The following is a 24,980-nucleotide window of genomic DNA, read 5'->3' as shown; positions in this document are numbered from 1 at the left end:
GGATGCGGGGCTCGATCCCAGGACGCTGGGATCACGACCTGAGCTGAAGGCAGACGCTTAATGACTGAGCCACCCAGGCGCCCTGGAGGTGCTCACTCTTAGAGCGAGTTTCCATGTGGGCTTTCTAAGACTTGTCCGTGAGCTCAGTCCAGATCACCACCCAGGCCCTGGGACTGGACTCGTGCCTCGGACTCCCCCACTCCTACACCTACCACCCAACACTCGAGACCAGGGAGCACTTACCTGGTTGCCTTCTGCCTCCCTGCTTTCTGGTTCTTCATTTTTGTCTTCCAGACACTGGGTCGTTCTTGTGCACCCTTTCATGAGGTCTTTTCCCTGCCCATTTCGCCCTGGTAGGGAGTGACCAACCGTTTCTGGATGCCTCGAGTTTCTGGAGCTCCTGAGGGCAGGGGCGGGCTGGTGAATGTCTCTGGCTGCCTCCGGAAAATCCCATGACCTGGGCTGGGAGCTGGAATCTGGGTCTGTGGGGCATCTGGAAGGACTGCTCTCCGAACAACCCAAGTTTAAGGATGCACTGGCAGTTTCCTGGTCCGGTTCCTTCAATGAAGTGGCATCTTGAGGCTGTTTCTGACAGGACCCTGAGCTGAAGGACACAGCCATGCTGCTGGGATTGAAGGTCAAGGTGCTGCTGCAGTTCCGCCGTGGGAACCCGGGAGAGGAGCCGCCGGGCTCCGACTCGGTGGAGGAGTGGCTGCCAAGGAAGGCGTCAGACTGGCTGCGGCGGGCATTGTAGGGCTTCAGGAAGGAGCTGTACACAAAGCCTGTGCTGACTACGGGGCGGAAAAATCAACACGAAGGGCTTTTAATGGAAGGGATGGCGGGCGGAGTCAACAGAGAAAAAACTATGGTTGAAAAGCTAGGTCAGTAGTGAGAGACACAAAACAAGATGCCTAGGGACAAAAAAGATGAGACCCTCAATCCCAGGGGACACCGTGGGCGGGTGTAGACGCAACTCTGTGGCTACCTGGCAGCGCCTAACCGCCTGGCCTAACCGACCGCCTAACACATGAGGGACGTGAGCCCCTGCGGAGATTCAAGGGGACAGTAATAAAATGGCCCTGGGTTTGAGAATGAGCATGTGAAGAAAATTTAACAGGATATCTGCATCATGGAAACAAAGGCTAGGAGAGACTTAACTAAGGATGTGTTCAGATACACTGAGGATGGAAAAAGGGATTTTGCCCCTCAGAGATGGCCGCTGGCCCTTTTGCCATCCAGAGCACTTGAATCTCTGCTTCTGGTCTGGGAACGTGGTGGGCATATCGTGAGAACAGTCCAAGGTAGGAAGCGGTTTGTAGGGGTTAGTATGTACACAACACACGCACAGCACATGATCACTTTAATAAATTGCCTAAGATGATGACAGAGAGGGCCCTCAGCTCAAACTTTTAAACATAAAAGACTGAAATCCTTGATCCACGGAAACATTTTTTGATACTATTAAGAAAGAAGTATCTGTGAAGGCAGGGACCCAGAGCAGGTAACCTTCATGCGAGCAAGGGCCATCTCCGTCTTCATCTTCAATGTGTTTTCTGTACCTAAAAACACTTCTGTTACATCTGCTGAATGGGGGTGGGGGGGGGCCTGGGCAGATGGTGAGGAGTAGAGGGTCTAACAGCTGATCCTAATATTGTGGGCTTCCTGCCACCACTCACCAGGATGGTGTAGATAAAAGCCCCAAGGGTAAAACAGCTTCTTGAAGAGCCTGGATCGTTACTAGGAGTCCTTCTGTGAACCCATCAGCGGTTTCCCCTGCCCATCACCCTCCATCCTTGCTTTCCTTCCCCACTGCCAATCTCCATTCTTTTGGGTAAGCGGGAAGGGATGGGGGTGATGGGAGTCACAAAATACTTTCAAAATGAGAATGGCACAATTTTCCATTCCAGTAGTGTGAACAGAGATGTTTATTGTATAGGCCCACAGTCCTTATTTAAAATGCTTATTTAAAATGCTGAGGGCCAGATGGATTTTGGAATTCAGACTTTCTGAATTTGGGAAAAGTAATCAAGTACTATACGGTTTTTGGCATGACATCCCCAGCAGGGTCTGGGTCACTGCCTCGAAATTAAACCCATTAATGTTTCTATAATGTATGACTATTCACATCAAAAGAGAGAAGTAACAATTATAAACAGCCTCATAACACTTTGCTTGGATTTTGCTACTAAATAAGTTCAGATCAGGGAAGGTTCTGGCAAATGAGTTCTGGAAAAAAAGCCCTTTGTTTTTCAGAGCTTTCTGGATTTTTGGAATCGGGGAGAAATTACATGGATTATTATTCTTGTTACTTTTCTTTAAATTCTGTACCCAACAACCCTCCCCAAGCCCCCCCCACTAGAAAAAGCTATAAGCTATTTTTAAAATCATTCCCAGTCATGAGGTAAAACCATTATGGAACAAAAAACTCAAAAAGCAAACAAAAAATCCTTTCTTACAGGTTTTAAATTCACACACTCTCAAAACCCATTTACAGAGCTTGGAAGAGGGCAGCTTATTTTGGGGTTCTCTTAGAACAGGCTGAGAGGACTCAGGCCCCAGTAAGCACGGCCTGGAAGAGCTGTAAAGCATGGCAAGATCCTGCAAGGTAAGAAATGGAGCCCTCTCTGGAATTTGTACAAATAAAACCAAAACCAAAGACAGGTTTTGTTTTGGTAATGACTTGGGCACTACACTCTCCCAAGATGGATAGAACTTGTAAGGTTATTTTTCCCCTTTAAGCAAAGACTTTTTTTTTTTTTTTTTGGCCTAGACAGGATTCGGGTACAGCCAGAAATAACTTTTTCCTCATTCAGAGTTAAGAGTAATCTGAGGTGTAGCATTCCTACCTCCATTGTCAATCAGCCAGCGGTTCTGACTGCCCATGGGGTCCTTTTTTTTGATTACGCCCACCAGGTCACCTTCCAGAAGTGAGACATCTAAGTCTTGAGCTGCATTGAAGTTCCGTTCTGCTTGGAAGAGTTTTTCAGGGGGATACCTTGCCAGAAGGGAGGCCCGGAGTTCTTCCGACTGTAGCATGTAACTTGGCTGAAAGGCAACACAAGAGATGCAATCAACAAAAGCCCTCCCTGGCCACCAGCCCAGCGGCCATATATAATCCCAACTCACAGTCTGAGTCTCAGAAATGGGGGCAATGACAGCCAGCCACTCGCTACTCCCGTTGGATGTTTTTGTGCCTGAGTCAGTCCATGTGGCTGGGTAAAAATCATGATCTTAGTTCATGTTTTAGTGCCTTGGTAGCTATTAAGAAAATTTAACACACACTTAGTTTCACATCTGTTTATCTTGTGACCAAAAAAATGTGATTAAAGTGCCACGTGGGGCGCCTGGCTGGCCCAGATGGTAAAGCGCGCGACTCCTGATCTCGGGGTTGTGAGTTCAAGCCCCACACTGGGTGTAGAGATTACTTAAAAATAAAATCTTCCAAAAAAAGTACCACCAAAAGAGTCAAAATATCTAAGTAATATTACAAGATCTTCTTCTATTTTGCTATATGAATTGAAAAAACTGAGACTTTCTTTATCTTGACTTCCCCATCTATAAAAACAATTACTATTTGTAAAAATTATAAAAAATAAAAGTAATAATAAATTTGATTCTCCCTTTCAAAGCTAATATAAATTAATGTCTATGAGATTATATGGAGCAAAATGTTGTAAACAGAGATCAATAACCTTTTCGATTGTGGCCTCGACTTTTCAAAATACGGAAAAATTGAGTTCTAAAAGAATGTAACTCCAGGTAAGAAAGCAGTCAGCCATGAACGGTTTGGCCATGTATCAGATAATTACCTTTTCTTTCTCCTTTTTTTTTTTTTTTTTTAAAGATTTTATTTATTTGATGGAGAGCGAGCGAGTGAGAGCACACAAGCAGGGGGAGCGGCAGACAGAGGGAGAGGGAGAAGCAGATTCCCACTGAGCGGGGAGCCCGACTCGGGGTCTGATCCTAGGACCCCGGGTTCATAACCCGAGCCAAAGGCAGATGCCCAGCAGACTGAGCCACCCTGGCACCCCAGATAATTACCTTTTCCAATACATGATCCAACACGGGGAAGCCTGGCAAAATTGACATACCCTTAAATCAGTTTCCTTAATTAACTGGTTAAAGTATTAATATGAATCCTTCAGGAACTGCATTCACTGTACAGACTAAAATCTGAGAAGGCTTTTCAGAAGGTATTTTGAGGTGCATATCGAGTGTGAAAAAGCTACTGGCAGTCCCTAGCCTTAGCAGCCGTGATGCACGGGAATACTGAGAGAAGGAGCCCAGGACAGATGAGGGAACTCCATGACCTTTATTCGGCATTATTATAAGATATTAAAACTCCTGTGAAGCTGCTCATCGGTGGACAGAGCTGGGTGCATCACTGGTAGCGATGATAGCTTATCTGTACAGTGCTCACTATGTGCCAGGTAATTTCTAAGTGCTTCACGCATATGAACTCATTTGAACCTGGTAAGAGCTCGATGATGTAAGCACGATACCAGGTCCTGGAGACGGCAGGAGGCTAAGCGGCCTGCCCGGGACACGGGGCAAGTCCCCCTCCGGGCCGGGCCTGAGCCGCCCACAGTCCCCACTCTCCCCCAAGCCCCCCGTGCGGCCCCCCACTCACCAGCCCCAGCAGCGGCTTCCGGGCCGCCGGACGGTCGGTGGTCTTCCTCTCAAACGGCTTCCTGGCAGCCGGAAGCGACTCTGGGAAGAAGGTGAAAACCTGGAGCTGCTGCAGGACCCTGCTGTGCTCCTCATGGAAGACGGTGGTAAGGTTCCCCTCTCTGCCGGCGACTTTAAGTGACTGGAGTCGGCGGGCAGGGCAGAGAGAGAGAGAGGAGAGAGATGACGCAAGCCCGCAGGCCTGACGGGCGGCTCGGGCTCAGCTCCCTGTCACCCAGCTCCCCGTTACTGGGCGGGTTACTGGGCACGACCGCAGGCGGGCCACCCGGCGGGGGCAGGGGGGGAGGGGTTGGGGCTGGGCTTAGAAGCCACAGGCACCGGCAAGGGACGGAGAATTCGGAGGGGCTTGACCAAGGACCCATTTAATCTCTAGTGCGAAGAATTTCTCAAGCAACCCAAATGCGCACTCCCAGAAAGACACCAGGAGAGCCTCAGAGACTCCTCCGCGGGGGCGGGGGGCGAAGGGTCGGCCGGAGGGAGGGGCGGAGGGACAGATGGAGGGATGGACGGGCAGAGGGACAGACGGAGGGTCGGGCGGAAGGTCAGCCGGACGGGTGGAGGGACACACGGAGGGTCGGCCAGAGGGATGATGGACAGATGGACTGACAGACGGAGGGACGGACGGGCGGAGGGGAAGACGGGGGTCGGCCGGAGGGATGGACGGACGGAGGGATGGACGGAGGGATGCACGGAGGGACAGACGGGCGGAGAGACGGGCAGAGGGGCAGATGGAGGGATGGACGAACAGAGGGACGGCCGGACGGAGGGAGAGCCGGCCCGCCGGCGCCGCACACGCACCGACAGCAGCGGCTTCAGCTGCTCCAGCGCCCGGCGCACGAAGTCACAGTGGGCCTCGGCGTAGCCGTGTACGCAGTTAGTGAAGAGCCCCTGGGCAAACTGCTGGAACTTGGGCAGCTCGTCCAGCAGCTGCGCGTTCAGGGCCTCGTAGTTGTTCCGGGCCGACTGCAGCTCCTCCAGAGTCTTCTTGTCCTTTAGCTTCTCTGCCCGTTCCGTGCAGTTGTAGAAGTCCAGAAGCTTATCGAAGCGTTTCTGCACCAGCTTGTGGGGCCCTGTGAACATGCTCAGCAGCTGATTGAGGGGAGAGATGACAAGCCGCTCTGTCCTCTCCTTCTGTGGGGACAAGAAAATCCACGTGGCTCAGTTGTCCCGTATCCCATATTTATGGTTTTTAATTGAGAAATAACAGACATAACATCAGGTTCAGGTGTACATACAACATAATGATTCAGTATTTGTATATATTGCAGAACCATCACCACGGTAAGTCCAGTGAACACCCGCACCCGTCACTGCATATATTTGTCCTTCTCTGAAATACCCTTCAGGCTGATTTGTGATACCCTGTACCACCTGCTTTGCTCCCAGCACACAAGCTAAACCCATGCAGATCGAACGGCATTCTACTTACCCAGCACCAGATGGACTCACACATCTTACAAAACTTCTCAGTTTAAAACCTTCACCAATCATATGCACATGCCAAAGAGTCTGCAAAATATGCTGGGCTCACCTGAGCTCCATAGTTGATAATGGGACAGTTTGTCCGGTATCACCTCTATGTGCACAGGTCTACATGGCTTGAGGTAGAGAAGCTTTTGTACACCCATAATACCTTTTCTAATCATAACTACTTGTTAACACCTGTTTCTACTTTTCAAAAGATTTTTCTCTTTGTTTTCTCTTTGTTTAGAAGGACAGACATTGAGGGGCAGGATATTGCCACATAAAGAACATAAATAGGTACTTGGTACATTACTTTTAGTAAGATGCTGTTGTTAGAACACCTGTAAGTTCCCCAAGTGTGAATAAATGCTTTCTTCAGCTTCAAGCCATCCAAAAATTTCCAAGAAACCTTCAAACCCCACTCATCTCTTTCTCCTCATCATCAAACAATTCCACATCTATGTTTAGAATTGCCAGAACAATTTGACCTTTAGTACTGTCTTTATAAGGAAGCACATGCCATCTCAAAGATCCATTGGTTAACTTCGAAACTACTAAATATTCCTTTCTAAGTTAGTACTCCTATAGTTGTTTTCATCAGAGTTGTCAACAGTGATACCAGATGAAATTTCCCAGTTTTCCTCTGTCTCTTCAAACTAGACTGATCACAAGCTATAAAAAATCTCTTTGAATAACAGAGGCCCAACCTGTCCTTTTAACCAATTAAAAGCCATTGTTCTGAATATAAAACCCCAATATGGATAGAGCTAGAGGATGACTGGTATTCCTGATGCACATGGCATGTCTTCTGTGGAATTAACTTTTCCACAACCTGGATGTCCGAGAACCCCAGGAAGAAGGCCACCCTATGAAAAGAGGGTGGAAGAAAGAGTCACTTACGAAATGTGTGAAGAGCTGGTCACTGATGTAGCGATGCACCTTCTCGAACTGCTCCAAGTCTCTGTGTCCCTTCTCCATGCACACATCCCACATGCTCACAGCAGCCACCACTTTCACACACGCCGATTCCTAGAGCCGGTTAGAAACAAATGCAGTCAGACAGAACTTTCTAGCCGTCACCATTCATCCTGGATAGCAGAATGGGACAAAAGGGGTCCATAATTAAAAATTTTCTTTCTAGCGCAGTATTTTAGCTTTGAAATAAGCACATTCTCATAAACTATGATTTATGAGGAACAGAGAAAAGCCTAAGACTCTTACTTATAGAAAAAAATGGTGAGGGGTTTTATAGGCTCTTTAGCATTTCTTTATGTTCCTAATTTGAGTCAAGATGATTCCTGCAGGATGATGATAATTAGTGATCACCTCTCCTACAAGTGTCGGCTCATGCTGTCACCATCTCAAAGACAGCTGGCCACGACCCCCTTCCTGCACTCAGGCGCACCTGACTGCTCTGTCCTTTGTCACTGCAGACAACATAACTTACTAACGTTTGGGCACTGTCTCTATCCCCTCCCGCAACCCCCTAATAACATGTAAACTCCCGGAGGGCAGGGATTTTTGTCTGTGTTGTTCGCTGACTCAATTATCATTTGCTGACTAAATGAATAAATAAGTGAATGCATAGTAAACTCTTCTGGACGGATCCTGACAGGTTTTAAACCCCAGGCTGTTTTCTCTGGCTACTTAAACAATGCTGGGTTCTCACCTTCTTTAGTTTAAGTTAGGGGAATACCCATTATTTCGCTATTAATCCAAATAAAATCTAAAGGTACCCAAAACTCCATTCATATATTTCAAGGGCAAATGAAGTCCCTAAGCAAAATACATCAGTGCCTCATTCACTGGTTTGATTTTACAACATTTTATTTTATGACATTGGCAGATCTCTTGTCTTTAAGTCCTATGCCTGTATGTGTAGACATCGTGTTTTGTCAGAAGGATAAATTGTGTCATCTTCCTAATTCCTCCTGAGTGGAAGAATGAATGTGAAACGTGATGTCCTCTTATATTCTTTAAAAAAAAATGTCGTGAAGTCTCAAAATAGTAGTCCACACGTCAATGTAGATACCAAAGTACAGTCAATGTCCCTCAGCTTATGTTCTTGACAGCTCGCTCTCTCTTAGTGGATCCAGCTAATTTTATTTGGCAGGGCTTTTCACTTTATGTCAGTGATGAAACTGTTCAACATCTTCTTCCTTCATTTCTGGTTAGCTATCAGAACCAAACTGACCTGCCCATCAAATGGCTGTCCATGTTCCATTATGGCCCACGCACTACTGTGGCAATAGTCCTTTTAAGAGCTGAGGAGTCAGGTATATGCTTGCTACACATTTAGAAAACATGGGGAGAAAACACCCAATAGGAGGGTATCGAAAGTAGAGGAATTAATTGTAAGGGAATGTCCTAGACCAGGGAATACACTTGGGAGTTGTATCAACATTGTTTTTGCCAAATCTCTCACTTTAAGCCAATGTGCTCTTAAAAAGTTTTATAAACCCTAATTTTTACCTAATTATATACTTAAAACATGAAGGGAAAGAGTTTTGCTATTCAGGGGCATGTGGGAAATGTAGGGGGCATTTCAAATCATGGGGATTATTTAATAAATTATGACAATTGGAAAAGCAGGTGGAAAAAAAAAATCACACTGGATCCCTACCTCAATCTTATACACTAAATTCCAGCTAGATCAATGACTTCAACTTTAAAAAATGAAATAATAAAAATACTAAAACCTGGGAGATACTTATTACCTTGGAAGAGGAAAGACCTTTTTAAGTATAACATAGATCTAAGAAGCCATAAAAAAGTTCAGACCATGCAAACCTAAAAATTTTCTACACGAGGAAAACATTTAAGTAAACTCAAAAGTCAACAAACTGAGGGAGAAATAGTTGTAAACCATTATCATACACAAAGGGCTATTCTATTTTCTCCAACTATACAGAGGTACTACAGGTCAGTAAGAAAAAGATCATCAAATCAATAAATAAGCGCCTCAAAGTATAGACAAATCAACAGAAAAAGGAATATAATGACTTAAAGATAGGAAAATATCCTCAACTTCATTCATAAGGAATGCAAATTTAAACTACATGCAAATAGCATTTTTAACCTATCTTGCAAAGAGGAGACATTTTGATTTTGGTAACACTGTGTGTTAGTAAGGGATTGGGAAATCATTTCATTCACTACTGATAGGGAGTCTTCCCTGGTACAATGTCTACATGCTGTATGATTTGGCTCAGCAAATCCAGTACTCTGGTCTTCAGATATACTCTCATAGATCAGAAAATGATGTATCTACAAGGATATTCTTGTGCCAATATATCTAATCGTTTGCCAACAACAAATAAATGTCCATCAATAGGGGACAAGTTAAGTATATTATGGCACATCCATATCATTACATACTGGTGCAATTGTTTAAAAAAAAAAAAGTTCTGTGTGCAGAGGTATAGAATGACTTCCAAAATACTATTATGTGCAAAACCCAAGATGCTCAACAGTGTGTATCTCTCTCTCTCTCTCCCCCACACATACACACATACACACACGATTATCTCTGATGAGAGAAGAATCTGATAAATGCAGACTGTGTCTCTAGAAGGTGCCTAGGAGACGGGTTGGAGGAAGAATTATTTTCACTTTTTACTTATTCCTTTGGTACCTTTTGAATTTGTACCATTTTCCTTAATTTAAAAAAAAAATTTTTTTTTTTTTTTAAAAAAAGCAGAGGATCTCTTTTTACGAAAGCTGTCAGGAAGAGATTTTCATGTGTGAGGGACAAGAGTACATGATATGCTTACATAAACACCATTCTGTGACGCCCATGGGGGAAGGAGAGACCCAAACAGAAAGGAGTCTAGTCCCACCTCTGACTATGAAGCAAAAACCGCCTGACCTCCTCAGACCCGCCAGCTCTCCAGACCTATTCACGGTTCTAACAACTTTAGAGGCCTTGCGTACAGCAACTAAATTTGATGGAAATTAACATTATTATGAGAAAGTGTGCCTCCAATGGGAACCATTATCGTATTATTCGATCTTTGAAATGATCTTTACAAAATGAACTGTGACAAGTGCTTCACGAATAACTGGACAGAGGAGACAGTAAGAAAAAGGTGATGGGAAGGTTGGTGACCACGGGAGGAAGGAAGGAGCCGGGCTGCTCTAGGATTCATTCAGAAGCTCATCTTCCAAATGCTGTCACCTCTTAAATAAACAACCGGACTCCCAGGAACAAGTATGTCAGGGCACAGTGGTCATCTGAGTCCAGATTATTCAACACGCATCCCATAATATGCTGACGTGCAGGAAAATGGACAGAATTACACCCTATGTGATTCTAAGCAGAGTGCTGCCTTCACTCACCCGGATATGCTGAAGGTAGAGAGACAGGTCCCGGATAAAAGATTTGATCAATCTTTCTTGCATTCGGAAGTTCTTTTCTGTTTCTTCAAATGCTTCATCTTTGATCTGTTCAAAATAAACAAGTGCTGTTAGCAGATCTGGATTCTCCCTCAATCTATCCTATTGGCAAAAGAATCTTACTTAAAAATACCTTTTGTCTAAATTTTAAGCCTTTGATGTTTCCCCAAATCATAGTGAATTGAATTTAAACATCTCTATGTGACCTTGAAAGATCTCCAAAATATACCCGGGCTCTCTTGCCTTCACACCTTACTTGCTCTGCTCCTGATGGGAAGACATGCTTTGCTCTGGTCAGATGCTCTCTTCCTGTCCCCAGTGACCACCAGTGCCATGGCTCGAGCTGTCCCCTTGCCTGGTATGCCCTGTCCCTGTGCCAAACTACCCCCTTTCTTTTTGGCTTAGATTAAATCTCGTCAGCATGAAGCTTGCTCTCATGCAACTCCTGTTTTCCTAAGTACTAGAGCATACAGAGAACAAACTGCAACACTTAGCAGCTGATTGTTTTCTAGCTGCTACTTCCCACTGACTACATACTGACTACATGCTATAGAACGAAGCCTGGTGACTCCAGATCCACCCTCAGCAATTCAGATGTTTCCAAATTACTCAGTTTCACAGCCTTTACGTTTTTTTCAATTTGTGACATGTTGTGTCGAACTACGGTGATCTCTTAAATCCCTTCTAGCTTCATGTCTACGACTTGGTGTCCCCAGATACATCACAAGCTCCTCATGGGTGTCTGAAACCACAATAACTATTATTCGGTGACCGATTTGGCCTCCTGATTTGCCTCTGCACGCACTGTAAGCCGCTCACCACGGCAGGGTGGAGGGCTGGGAGGGGGGATTCCCATACATAGCAGCTGCCGGGTCCTGCATCCACCAGCTGGCAAACACCGAAAGAGGTACTAAGAGATGAATCATGCCAATCGATACCATGCAGGTTGCCCTGTGGAAACCCCAAAACATTGCTGAAGATGTACCAAACCTTCAAGGGTGGGAATCTCACCTGTGGAGCAAAGCCAGTGAGGTGCTTCAGGTGACTGCTAACGCGGTTGGATTTCTTGATGATGGAATGGATGTTCAGTTTGGAAATTTTCTCCATGAGGCTGTCTTCATCACCCTTTCGGTACTTGAGGACTAGGGAGTGAGTCAAGAAAGCCCTTCTCTGAGCATGGACAGACTACAAAATGAGCCACAAAATGAGATCAACAACCCAAACTAGAGGTAGTGCTCAGTTTCAATGAGCTTATAACTGAGTAGAGACAAAACATGAATGGAAATCACCATTATGGGCAGACAGGATACTTGACGAAGCACAGAGATGGCACAGACTGGAGGTGGTTAGGAGGAAAGGGAGCAGAGGGGTCAGGAGAAGAATCTAAGATTTGGAGTCCAGGAAACCTCTGAGCTCCATGCCCAGGTCTGTCATTTCATCAAGGTGTGGCCTTCCAGAAGTCACTTAACTCCTCTGAGCCTCATTTTCTTCTCCAATAAAATGTAGAGAGGAACACTACTTGCTTTATAAGACCATCTTATATGGTCTCGTGTACAAATGAGATATTTATATCCAATTGTCTCATATAGTAAAATGCTATACAGGAGTCGTGATCAACTACTGTGTCATATCTTAGGCACAATCTCTAGAAAAGTCAGGAGACATCAGAAGGGTCACAAGGACAAGACTGGGTGGCACTACAAAGGCACACTTTATTGTTACAGGAGATGAAGACATTACACTAGGAGATAAGAATCAGAGAGGGAGACAAACCATAAAAGACTCCTAACTATGGGAAACAAACTGAGGGTTGCTGGAGGGGCGGGGGGTGGGGGGACAGGGTAACTGGATGATGGGCATTAAGGAGGGCACGTGATGTGATGAGCACTGGGTGTTATATAAGACTGATGAATCACTGAACTGTACCTCTGAAACTAATAATACACTATATATTAATTAACTGAATTTAAATTTTAAAAGGTGCCTGGGTGGCTCAGTGTTTAAGTGTCTGCCTTCGGCTCAGGTCATGATCCTAGAGTCCCAGGATCGAGCCTCACATCAGGCTCCCCACTCAGCGGGGAGTCTGCTTCTCCCTCTGACCCTCCCCACCTTGTGCTCTCTCACTCCCTCTCTCTCAAATAAATAAAATCTTTAAGAAAAATAAATGAAAGAAATAAATTTAAAAGAGAGAGGGAGAAGAAAGGAGATAGGAACCAAGACAAAGGACTAAATGGCCTGAGGGCTTTAAGAGCACAGTCAACATAGCATACCAATGTGGGTGACGTGGTGGGTAGAAGGTACAGAAAGAGGTTATACTATATTACAGATTCTTTGAGGATGTGACTAACCAATCAATTTAGCATGGTTACCATGCTATACTGATCGAGGGTTCAAATTAGAGCCTCACAAGAGGTTTGATGAAAGAGAAAAGAAATGGTTCAGTTCAGTGCTGGGGGCGGGGCTCAGACCAGAGAGGAGTCACGTGACCCAGAGACTGGGCAAATGGGGGTTTTCTGAAAGAGGAGGAAAAGCCCTAACTTAAGTGGAGGTAGTAAAACATCCAACACGACATGCAGGAAAACAAGTCTAAGCACGGGTTGAAAAGGCTTGCCTTCCGTGAGCGAGCGGAGAAAGCAATCACCAGTGCCTGAACGAGCCACTCTGTATCCGTGGGAAAGACTCTCATTGCTACAAGTTTGATCACAGATGCCTTACTTCCAATATTCCACGGTTGTACTTTCATTATGTTATTGCTTGCTTTTTCCTACCCTATTTCCCCCCATTCTGCCACCGTTTCTACAGCAGAGCCCTATTACCCACCCTCTGTCTTGCCCTTCTCTGGTGAAGGCATAATTCTTTGGAGGGGGACAGCATTCTTTTCAGCAAGTACGCTTTTCTTACCCAGGTCCTTTCGACGTTTATATTCATTAATGTTCACGTTGATCTCCTTGACTGCAAGGACTGCACTGGTTAAGGGCCCTTTATCAGGGTGGGATTCTGGGGTGGAATTCAGCAACTCCATGAGTAGCAGTGGGTAGCGCATTACCCTCTGGACCGGTTTGATGAGGAAGGAGCCCAGGTTAATGTAATTTGTGCATCCCCTAACAGAGAAGGAAAAAGAGACTTTTAATCAAATGTCAGTAATATAGGGCCTATTGGTAATGTTTGTGATTCTTAAATATAGCTCTGTTCTCTCATCCTCCTTTACAATTTCATTCATTCAGCAAATATTTTCTGGGCACCTAATAAATACCAGGTGCTGTTGTAGGTGCTAGGGATTTAGTAGAGGAAGGAGAGAGGCAACAAACATTGTAGCAAGTGTCACTTGGTGGTAAGCACTATGGAGAAAAATACAGCAAAGGAGGTCTACTTCTAGGCTTCTCTCTATTAGGGAAGAAAATAAAAGAAATGAGCATGTGCATCAAGGGCGAGGGACTTACCATTCTGTGTACAGGCTCCTACAGGGCAGCGAGCATGAAAAGAAAACAGACAGCTGCTTAGAGGTAATGCTAAATGCCGATTTTCACATTCTTCACAGGATATAGTAGTCCAACTAATGCCTATCAGTTGGGCAAATAAAATCACATGGGATAAAGGGAAATTATGAATATCTATGGAGGCATATCTAGTTCATTAAAAAGTTAGTAAGCCCCTAACTTCCCTATGATCTACTCAGACATATATTGTATCCTTATAACCTGCCTAAGTCCAGGAGAATCTCACCTGAAGGTCAAGAATAAGTGAATTGGGTCTTTTTACCTATGCTCTTATTTGTTTGGAGCAAACTATCTCCCTGACTCCTTCTTACCTGAAATGCTAATTTAATACTTTGTATCTACAGATATGAAGCGGGAAGCCACTGAAGATTTTCAAGGGAAAAGGCAGTATGATGAGAGAAGAGCAAGTTACATAACAGGACCTTTAATAACATATCATTTATGATTAAAATAAGATAGATGTCACAAGAAGTCTAGACCTATGCACGGACTGAGTTCTCAACGGCAGAATAAAGAATTATGATGGAAGTGCAGTGAGGTCAAAACTCCTACTTGAGATCTGCCAAGGAGTCCTGAAGATGCTTCTGGATCTTCTCATCCTTCTCATAGATTTCCAGCAGTGAAATGGCTTCATCGTGATTCTGGCAGTAAACCTTGTATGTTCCCTCAAGCTCGTCCCGGTGATCGAGAAACACAGGCCCTTTAGAATATACGTAAACATACAGTGTTTTTAGTAACTTTCTTCTCAGTAGCTTCAACGTGAGGTAGATAACCAAACATTTATCAGTTAAATACTATCGCAAGAAATGATAATGAGACTAATTACCCAATTTATAATTTCCATGAAATAGCTCAGAATTATATTTATTTAAAGCAAAATTTAAGAGAACCATGTCATCACATATTTATTTTTCAGAGCGCCCCCCCACACACACACAGCTGGCCCCAGAAACCGCCTCCAGTCCCTTTCCAGTCAGGCAAAGGGATCTGCAAGTGCTCCCCACAGAAGATCAGAAGCGTAAGGGCCCCTCACTCTCCAAGCCCCAGGGAAACCACAGGGAGGCAGCAGTTTCTAACCTTTTCTTTGTGCATGAATTAAATACACAGGACTATAAATGAAGTTTATTATATTAAAATACCTATAATATAAAAAAAACACAACAAATCTGTGACAGAGTAACATGTGTACTTCTTCTAAAGCATTAAACAGCAAAACGTAGCTATAAATCTAATAATCAGCCTAACGGCTCTTCCTCTGCCAATTCCTTGGTCCTTCCTGCTTCAGCTTGTACTACTCATCAAGGTCGGCTCGCCCTTGAGCTCCTCTCTTAAAACATGACCCCGCTCAGCGCTGCCCTACTAACCCCCTTCCTACAAGCGGCTCTGGGCAGAAACCCCTGCACAGAACCCAACTGCTCTGCTCCCCATGCGCTGTCCTAGGGAACGCTCTGTTTTTGCGTAGATCAGTTTTCATTTATATGAAATCTACATCTTTAATCACTGCTTCTTTCTGCGACAGAAACGGGACTTTTTTCACAAACATCCCACTCACGCTGCCCTCCCCGGGGCAGCCTCGCTTCTGCCTTTCCCCGCAGCTCAGCAGGCTCGGCGGCGCCCCAGGCTGGCTGCCTTCCTGACCTTCAGGACCACCCTGGGAGCCCTGACCACCAACGTCCCTAGTCCTTATATCCGATACCCGCCTGCCGTCTTCTCTCACGTTACTCCTTTGTACCCTTCCCTACCGACATTCCCAGAACCTCCCAGAACTGTCGTGAGCATGCTGCTGCCGTGCCCCCAGCTCTACATCAGTGACCAGCTAGCAAAGCGCCACCTAAATTTCCAGCGTTCTTCAAACTGGGGGTCACAACCCATAAATGGGTCATGCGATCTACTTTGTGGGTCACATTCAGCACTTTGGGGAAATAAAATGGCACAGAAAAGAAAATCTCAGGCAATGCTGGACACAGTCCAAGCACACACACGTGCGCGCACACACACACACACACACACACGAATCCTGGGTCACGATGTAAAACAGATTTCTTTCTGTGAGATAGGTGTAAAATAATTTAAAATACTACGTACCCAGAGTCTCCTGGTGCTTTTTTCTCATCTCCTTACTCAGCCAAGCCCTGAGCACGTCCCATTCTCTCCTCCCTCACTAAATCCTGTCCTGCCTGCACTTAGAATCCTTCCCCAGTCAGACTACTAATGCGAGTTCCGCGCTGCTTTCGCCAGCACCCTGCATTACCCTGATTTTTTTGCTGAGTTATCCCCCTCTCCGTATACTTTTCCATTTCTATTCCTGGCTCATAAAACTGCTTGGAAGGTACATTGTTAAGGGTTGAGGGGGGAGTGGGAGAAGGCTTCGTGTAGAACAGTTTGAATAATTCCTTACCACTTGTGTGATTTAAAAAAAAAATGGAGATGGGGGCCCAGGGTAGAGAAAATATGTATGTAATTGCTGGTATATAATAAACTCTCTGGAAGGCAACGGAAGAAAACTAATAACCCTGGGTGCTTCTGGTTTGAAGAGCTGGTGGCTAGGGAATGGGTAAGAGCCTTTTCATTAAATAGTTCTTTGTAACTTTCTGTGTGCCACGGGAATGTATTAAAAATAAGTTAAATTAGAACTATATTAAAATAAAAAACAAAGAAATATATTAAAATAAACTTGACCTCCCCAAACACTGCTTATGTAATTCATGCCCACCTGCCTTTTGCTAGTGGCTCGCCAAAGCTTTCCTGTGTCCGTTCCCCTCCCAGGTGAGTCAGGTAAACACTGCCTAGTGTAAGCCAACATCATGACCCCATTCTCCTTTTCAGTCATCAGCTTAGGCATATGCACGTGACCCAGTTCTGGCCAATGAGAAATAAAGAGAAAGCTGACAGGGGAGCACTGGGAAAGCTCTGCTCACTCTTAAATGACACAGGGTCACTTCTCCCTTCTGCTGGATGTTGTCATGTGTGTAGGGGGATGGCTAGAACTGCGGTAGCATCCTGTGACCATGATTCCAGGAAAACAGCAAAATGGTAGGATGTCCCTTCCCATGTTGTACCAGAGCTGGTCTGTGTGACCAACAGAATATGGCAGAAGTGACAGTGTGTCATATCCAGATCAGGTTAGAGAAGACATTGTGGGTCTCCCATCTTGAGTCTTCTGTCCCTCTTGGATCACTCACTGGGGAAAGCCAGCAGCCATGTCCTGAGGACAGTCCATGGAGACACTCAAAGGCAAGGAACGAGGGCCTGAGGAGCTGAGTGGGCTTCCTCGGAAGTGGATCTGTGAGCCCCAGAGGATGGTAGTCCAGGCCAACAGCTTGACCCCCACCTCAGGAGAGATGCTGAGCCAGAGCTGCCCAGCTAAGCCACTCCTGGAGTCCTGGGCCACAGGCACTGTGGCATAATACATGTTTCTGATTTAAAGCTGCTAAGGTTTGGTATAATTTGTTACATGGCAATAGATAACTAATACAGTTCCTTTGTTGATTAAAAACAGATGACTGTTTTTCAAACATTCTTAACAATGACCCACACGAGCGAAAACATTTTAAATCATGACTCAGTATACTTATATGTAGAGTTGACATGAGTGTCAAAAAGCTGTAGCTGTGCTTATTCTTTATAGTACATTCTGATATTTTCTATTTTATTTTATTGAAAAAAGTATATACCGGGTGCAACTTGCTCTAGTGATCTCATGACCCACCAACAGGCTGCAACCTTCGGTCTGGAAAACTCACGCTATGCAACACCTAAAATCTCTTCTATTGCTAACACCCTGTGGCACCTCAAAGTAGGTTGTAGATAAAAGGAGAAGCAGACGGCCAAGTGACCTCTGAACTAAGTAGCTAGAACTTCATTTTCCCACTTAGAACCAGCAAGGCTGCTTCACCCCTTACCTCCTACCCGTGAAGTTTAACAAAAAGTGGGGGGGGTGGGGAAGCCACTTCTGAAGCAATGGCAGGAGCTCATACCTACAGCATCGCTGATTTCCAGATCAGCCAATAACTGCTTTGAGACCTTAATCACCATCTGCATATTTCCAAAAAGTCCTTCAAAGTCGATGTTTGGTATCTGAGAAAGGGAAACAAAACGTAAAGATGCATGGAAATGAAATTAATGGCATGCCATTCATACTAGGAACATCTCTTCAAGGATGGTACAAAACTGTTCAAAGTCAGCTTCACTCACTGTCACCAAGATTCCAGGAGAGAAGCATGCCAACATTATCTCTAGTGTCACTCTTTGTCCCTGATCCAATTACTCTCTGCTCGACCCCCTCCCCCACTACCTTAATAAAAGGACTGTTACCAGTCTGGTCTCGAATTATGTTGGGATACAAATTCCCACGCAGTACCCAAAATCTGATGGCAGTGCCCACTTCCTATACTAGTTCTTAGGAGTGAGTGTTCTAGAAGTACAAACCCAAGCCAGGCCCAGATGGTCTAGTAACAAGCAGTAAGGACAGTAAATCCCCCCAGGAGGCTGTTAACCTTTTTTCCCTACCTCCAGCATCTAGACAAGTAGCTGGTACACACCTGACGGGCAGGGTTTCCTGAATAAACGCTGTACCGTCAGGTGCGAGAGCCACCGAACCCATCATCCCCAGACTTCATTATTAGGCCACCGTCCCAATGCCATGACCACCCAGACTGCCTAGGAGTGTCTTTAGGAGCCACGGAAGCAGGACATGTCCTGGGAGCTACTGCAGCAAGTCTGGCAAGTTAACAGTAGTCTTGAGAAGTGACAGGACGCTGAAAGCTTAAGCTGATGACAGGCACATCAGGGCCCTGCAGTTAAGAGCAGCAGCCGTACAGCGTTTATTTCAAACCCAGTAACCCTTGCGGTGGACGCGCCCACACCCTAGCGCTCCAGGCTGGGGGAATCACGTTCTCGGTAAAGCGAACTTGCTCTCACAGCTCCCACCTGTGCCTGCTGCAGGGGCACCATGATGTGCTCGATGCACATTTCCAGATCCCGAATGTAGTCTCTTTCCGTCTGGAGGAGTTCTTCTATCACCTTGGCTCTTTTCTCCAGCATCCTCTGCTCTGGGTTTTCAGTGTACACGGACCCAGGAAGGGCCACTGGTGATGAAGACTGGGAGGAGAGCAGCGTCATTTCTAGAAGGGAAGAGAGAACTGGTCGGCGGCTCTGGGTGTGAAAGCAAGATTCTTCAATAGTTCAGGCTGAAAAGAACACATTCCTTGAGAACCAAAGTCTCGTCACTGTCAACCACCAGGAAATCTGATCGCACGTCAGTTCTAATTACGAACAGATGAAGGGCTGAGAAAGCCGTTTCTGCAAAGAGAACTTCTGTCATCTGTGTGATAACATTTCTTGAACTTGTCCTAAAAAAGAATAGCTGGCCCATTTCAGGAGGACAAATCACTGTCCACAACCTCTTAGGGAAGAGGCTGAGAGAGGCACTGTTCTTACAAAGAATTGCTTTCACTTAATTAGGTAAAAAACCCAATGCATGAGGTCAGCAGCAGAAATACCAAGCTGCAAGTTAAACACTGATACAGCAATATTAAAAAGAATATTATGGGGGACATCACAGTGCCAACTAAGGAGAAGACGAGAGTTAGATAAGAATTACCTGAGAACTGGGTGACTACAGGGCCTACTGTGTTCCAGTCACTGTGATGGATGATGAAAATCCACAATGAAATATACAAAAATTATTTAGATTCTCCCTATTGAAACATTAGTAAAGACTTGGGCACCTTGTTATTTCAAATGCCCTAGAAGATACAAAGGTACTAGGAAGATGAAGTCCTTTTTTTTTTTTTTAAAAGATTTTTATTTATTTATTTGACAGAGAGAGACACAGTGAGAGAGGGAACACAAGCAGGGGGAGTGGGAAAGGGAGAAGCAGGCTTCCCGCAGAGCAGGGAGCCCAATGCGGGGCTGGATCCCAGGGCCCTGGGACCACGACCTGAGCTGAAGGCAGATGCTTAACGACTGAGCCACCCAGACGCCCCAAAGATGAAATTCTTTTTAAGGATATTATCAATCAAAAGAACATCTGTAGAACCACACCGTATGATCTAAAAACGAAAACAAATATGTACCTTGTCATTAGCTTTTACAATTACCCATTAGTTAGCTATGGTGAGATTTATAAAGATGGGATGGCATTTGTTCATTTAAAATAAACATTAAACACTAAAATAAACACTTGAAAAAAATTCCAACAATGAAGCAATCTCTGTTCAGTTTATTTCAAATTCCTTAAGATCCACTTAAAAAAAACTACAATTTTGGTTAAGTAAATATACTAATCTGGGTGTGATCACAAGAATATTTTTAGCAGATCTAAGAAGCAAAAACACACGTTTACACTACTTATGGAAAACTAGGCTTTCACATCAGATTTCAGTCTTCAAAAATCTTCCCCACTGCTCCTTCTCTAAGAACCTAGGAATTCCAATGTTGAAAAAAGAATGCACCCAGATTCTGGTTTCTAAAAACCACTCTCCACTAAAAGAAACCAGAATTCCTTGGAGAAATAGCTAATTCCAAGATTGGGGCAAGGACAGCATAGGTGAACCAGAAACATCTAATGGCAGAAAAGAAGAAAGTGCCCAACATGATGGAGGTATTTCCAAAAGGCATGGAGCCAGCTTCAAGGGGCTCCCATTGGCCAAATCTGGTACAATTTGAGTATCAAAGTAAATAAGCACAGCAATGGACTATAATCCCTTGACTAAACTAACAATCCATGAATTCATATTGATAACATATTTGCACAATTTTGAGTTAGTTATTACAAATTACTTATTAATTACAAAAATGAAAAATAGTGACTATATATAGTGGAGAAAGGGAGAATATGATCACTGAGTAAACAAAATTCACATCATCAATAAAGGGCAAACAGACATCATGTCTTTTCACTTGTCATATCTGGAAACAACCCAATATCCCTGACATGGTATCCCAGTCAAAAATGCATAATCTGAAACAAATCTTGAGGAAACATCAGACACATGCAAACTGAGGATCTGTATTCTTCAAAATGTCATGTTATGAAAGACGAAGAGGGGCTCCTGGATGGCTGACTCCATCTGTGGAGCCTGTGACTCTTGATCTTGGGGTCATGAGTTTGAGCCCCCCACTGGGTGTACAGTTTACTTAAAAAAAGAAGGAAAGAAAGACAAGCCTGGGAGACAGTCCCCAATCAAAGATGACTGAGAAGATGACAAATAAATGCCATGTGTGAATAGGAACTGAGTCCTGATCTGGGGGAAAAAATTGCTACAAAGGACATTACTAGGGCAATTGGTGAAGTTGTAATATAGACTGTAAGTTAGATAAACGATTAAATCAGTGAAAAATTTCCTAAAGTGGCAAATCTATGTGGTCATGTAGGACATCCATGGTTCATACAAAATACACACGGAAGCTTACGAAAGGACATGATATATGCAACCTACACTCAGTCAGAAAAAAGTGTGTGTGTGTGTGTGTGTGTGTGTGTAGAGAGAATGAACACAAAACCCAACAAAATGTTAAACATGGATGGATGTGAATAAAGGATATACAGGAGGTTCTTTGTACTACTGCAATATGTGTAAATTTTGTATTATTCAAAATAAAGTTTAAAAAGACATAATCGGGGCCACCTCGGTGGCTCAGTCGTTAAGCGTCTGCCTCCGGCTCGGGTCATGATCCCAGGGACCTGGGATCGAGCCCCACATTGGGCTCCCTGATCAGCGGGAAGCCTGCTTCGCCCTCTCCCACTCCCCCTGCTTGTGTTCCCGCTCCCACTCCCCCTGCTTGTGTTCGCTCTCTCGCTGTGTCTCTGTCAAATAAATAAATCTTAAAAAAAAAAAAAAGGACAATCGGAAAATATCTTTCTTAAACTTCTTTTGGTAGAATGAATGACAAAATTTCAAGCATAACTCTTATTGCACTAGAGTGCTAAATCATAATCCCAAATTAATTGTAGCATATGTAAAATTTATTTTCAATAGCCTTGTTTCAAATTTTCTTTGCAATTTCAAGCAATAGGATCTCACTGACAAATATGGTTTCATAAGTGGCAAGTTGAGAAGAGAAACTCATTTTTAAAATTTATTACCTTCTTTATTTAGGGATAATTGACATAATATTCACTTCAGGCATACAACGTATAATGATATGTTATTTTTAGAAGACACTCATTTTTAATACAGGACTAAAAAGCTCTGAAAGGGAGAACATTTACTGAATTCCTACCACGGGCAATGCGCTTTACATACTTATGTCCCTGAACTTATTTAATATTCATGTCAAAACTCTCAAGTTGTATTATTACTTGATTTAATAGAAAACCTGGGTTTTGAGAGGCTGACCAACTTGTCCCAGGTTATGTAGTGAGTAAATGGCAGTTCTGGAATTTTAATCTAAATGTATTTCAATCCAAATCCTCTGCACTTAATCCTGTACCATTTTGCCTCCCTAGCCTGGAATCTCAACTAGAAAAGGTCAGGGGTTTATATGCCTCAAATCTTGAAAATTCCCTGGAAACTATTCTATCTCAGGAATCAAAGTTCTATTAATTATAACAGTTGAAAGCTTAAAATACCACCAAGTATTTGTCAATCAAAAGCCAGCAACCTACACTAAGAAACTCGGATTTTTATTTTTATTAAAAGAGAAAAAAGAAATGGTAACAATTCTTTTAAACTAACAGCATGATGCTTTTTTTTTTTTTTTGCAGGTGCATGTATAAACTCTTGGACTGCCTTTAAAACAAAACCAAAAACACTTTATTTAGCATGATTTAAAATCCCTGTGGAAGGTATCTGCAATTTTGACAAAATTCTACATGTTTCTGAAGATGTAGGTGACCCTCAAGCTCTAGAGACATATTAATTCTCAAGATTACGTCAAACTAGAAATATCTGGCTTGAAATGACTCCAAATGTAAAACCCTTTTTCCATTATTCCAAATACATCCTAAGGAAAAAGTCTGATCTAAAATTTCAGGATCTGGGACGACCGAGTGAGAGAAGGTGGCCTCCTCCCTCAGTTAGCTGCAGCGGAGACAGGCTTGGAATCTTGCTCTACCCTGCTTGAGCTGGGGAACCCCAGCAAAGGCCACTTTGACCTCTGGGCCTCAACGTCCTCATCTGTAAAATGAGGGTAATAGTGCCTGCTCTGCCAAGCTGTTGAGGGAATAAACAAGGTAATAACTCGACACAAGTTAGTTCTTTCCCCACCATGGGTGAGAACATGCTGTCTGCACCAGATTGAGGTAAAATGCACCGAGTAGAAATGCTCTGTCCAGACACTGGAACACTCCACTTTTCTCTAAGAACAATAAAAGCTGAGGAAGCACATGGAGGAGGCTGAGGCCAGTACCAGCCTACACTGCAGTGTGCAGACCAGCTCCCACCTTCTTGCAGGGATGGCCCTGGAGGAATTTAGGAGCCGGAGCCAAAGCTGATGGCACAGATTTACTCTCTCTGATCAGACAATTTGTGCGGGGTTGTTTTTCCCTTTTGTTCCCCCTTCCCGGTCCCAGCACCCCCACAAAGTTCCGATTCTACCCCCTCTCGAGAGACCCCCACCCCGCATGTTAGTGCGTGTCCCCAGGCTCCTTCCTCGGCGTGGTAAGGAAGGGGTCCAAGGAACCCGCAGCTTCCCGCAACTCCACAAGCCACCCTTTAAAAGCAGAGTCACAGAGAAAAGCCACTCACTTCTGGCCTTCCTCTGAAAGCTGGCTCTGGGTTTGGTGGGGAAAATCTCTGACCTGCCAGCAAGGTCCCCAGCGGCTCAGGCTGCCCCACCTGCCGCCGCGGTCTCCCGCGTCCCGGGACGCACCTGCGGTGCCAAAAGGCCACGGCTGGTGGGGGAGGACGTGTGGGTCCCAGGGTAACAGGCGGAGCAGAATCTTCCCAGAGCTCTGGAATGCTCCGCAACCCCCAAATCCTTTGAATAGGGTAGGCATTTCCCCCAGGCTTTCCCACATTTACATATGAATTGCCCAAGTCCCCCAGGGCTATCACGGCAGGGCCGGTTCTAAAGGATGGAGCTGGAATCCTCCTGAGGGGAACGAGCTGCAGGCTGCAGCCCAGCTTTGCTCAGGCTCAACACCTTCCCCTCTCCTCTCCCTTTCCTGGTCCTCAAACAGTCACAATTTCACTTCAGGAGTTTTTAATCCAAGAGTAGTATTCTCACTTTGCCAACCCCTACTAAGCTTTGTTTTGGAGGATGCTCTTTTTAGGGAAGGATTCTGAAGGCCCATCCGTCTCTCACTTACGAGGCCATGCTGTGAAGTGGGTGGCACTTGTCTGCTTTGCCTGCCCTGGGACCTGGCTTTCTGCAGCACCCCTCCCCCCAGGCTGGGGCTTTGCCCAGGGACCCGGACCTCCTACTTTGGGGACCTTACCCCACAGCCATCAGAATGCAGATCTCAGCGGGCTGGGCCCATCGCGGCAAGAACAGCACAGAGGGATTTACAGGGACTGGGAGGCCTGCTCACAGCTCACAAACACTTACACTTTGAAAGAAACCAAGGAAAGGAAAGTTGCAGAAAAAGAGGCCACTTTGTAAAAACAAAACAAAACAAAAACAAAAACAAACCCAGAAAGAGAGAAAAGGGCAAAGAGAGCAAAAAGAAAAGCTGCCTCAGGACAGGGGCTGGATTTGGGGCAGGAGGTTCTGCAGGCGCTGAGTCAGCACTTCTCAATCTCACAAGAATCAATGTCGCACCAGTAACTGAAAATCAAGTGTCATGCTAACTAAGAAACACCTCTACTGGTGAAGTCTGGGCAACCTCAGAGATGGCAGCCTTGGGTAAAGAGCCCTTCCCGCTGCGGCTGGAGCAGCCCCTCTCTGGCCGTGAGGCCCCCTGCGAGGCCCCGGCTGGAGAGCCACGCTGTGGCCTCCCTGGGCCGGCTAGTGCAGCAACTCTTAGCTTCACATTTTAACAGGTACTTA

The 24,980-nt window shown here is 44.9% G+C and overlaps 1 protein-coding gene across 3 annotated transcripts in view; it reads right to left on the bottom strand.

The window, feature by feature from the left end:
• The window catches only part of DNMBP (dynamin binding protein), a 45,347-nt gene that overhangs the window by 3,692 nt on the left and 16,675 nt on the right, over positions 1 to 24,980 (bottom strand). The window contains exons 2-13 of one of the 3 annotated variants that reach the window (XM_081823653.1): positions 18,975 to 19,168; positions 18,023 to 18,122; positions 14,598 to 14,745; positions 13,989 to 14,006; positions 13,450 to 13,649; positions 11,560 to 11,690; positions 10,492 to 10,596; positions 7,054 to 7,182; positions 5,488 to 5,820; positions 4,631 to 4,810; positions 2,847 to 3,045; positions 244 to 791 (exon numbers count right to left, since the gene is read on the bottom strand). In XM_081823653.1, the coding sequence (XP_081679779.1) occupies positions 244 to 791; positions 2,847 to 3,045; positions 4,631 to 4,810; positions 5,488 to 5,820; positions 7,054 to 7,182; positions 10,492 to 10,596; positions 11,560 to 11,690; positions 13,450 to 13,649; positions 13,989 to 14,006; positions 14,598 to 14,745; positions 18,023 to 18,122; positions 18,975 to 19,168 (2,285 nt within the window). The remainder of the gene's footprint in view (positions 1 to 243; positions 792 to 2,846; positions 3,046 to 4,630; positions 4,811 to 5,487; positions 5,821 to 7,053; positions 7,183 to 10,491; positions 10,597 to 11,559; positions 11,691 to 13,449; positions 13,650 to 13,988; positions 14,007 to 14,597; positions 14,746 to 18,022; positions 18,123 to 18,974; positions 19,169 to 24,980) is intronic. The other 2 variants (XM_081823655.1, XM_081823654.1) reach the window with 2 other exon arrangements.

This window comes from Leptonychotes weddellii, chromosome 6 (genome assembly GCF_054177405.1).
Source record: "Leptonychotes weddellii isolate Sample4059 chromosome 6, ASM5417740v2, whole genome shotgun sequence".
Classification (NCBI taxonomy): domain Eukaryota; kingdom Metazoa; phylum Chordata; class Mammalia; order Carnivora; family Phocidae; genus Leptonychotes; species Leptonychotes weddellii.
Note: the sequence above shows the minus strand (reverse complement) of the source record. Positions and strands in the feature narration are given on the sequence as shown.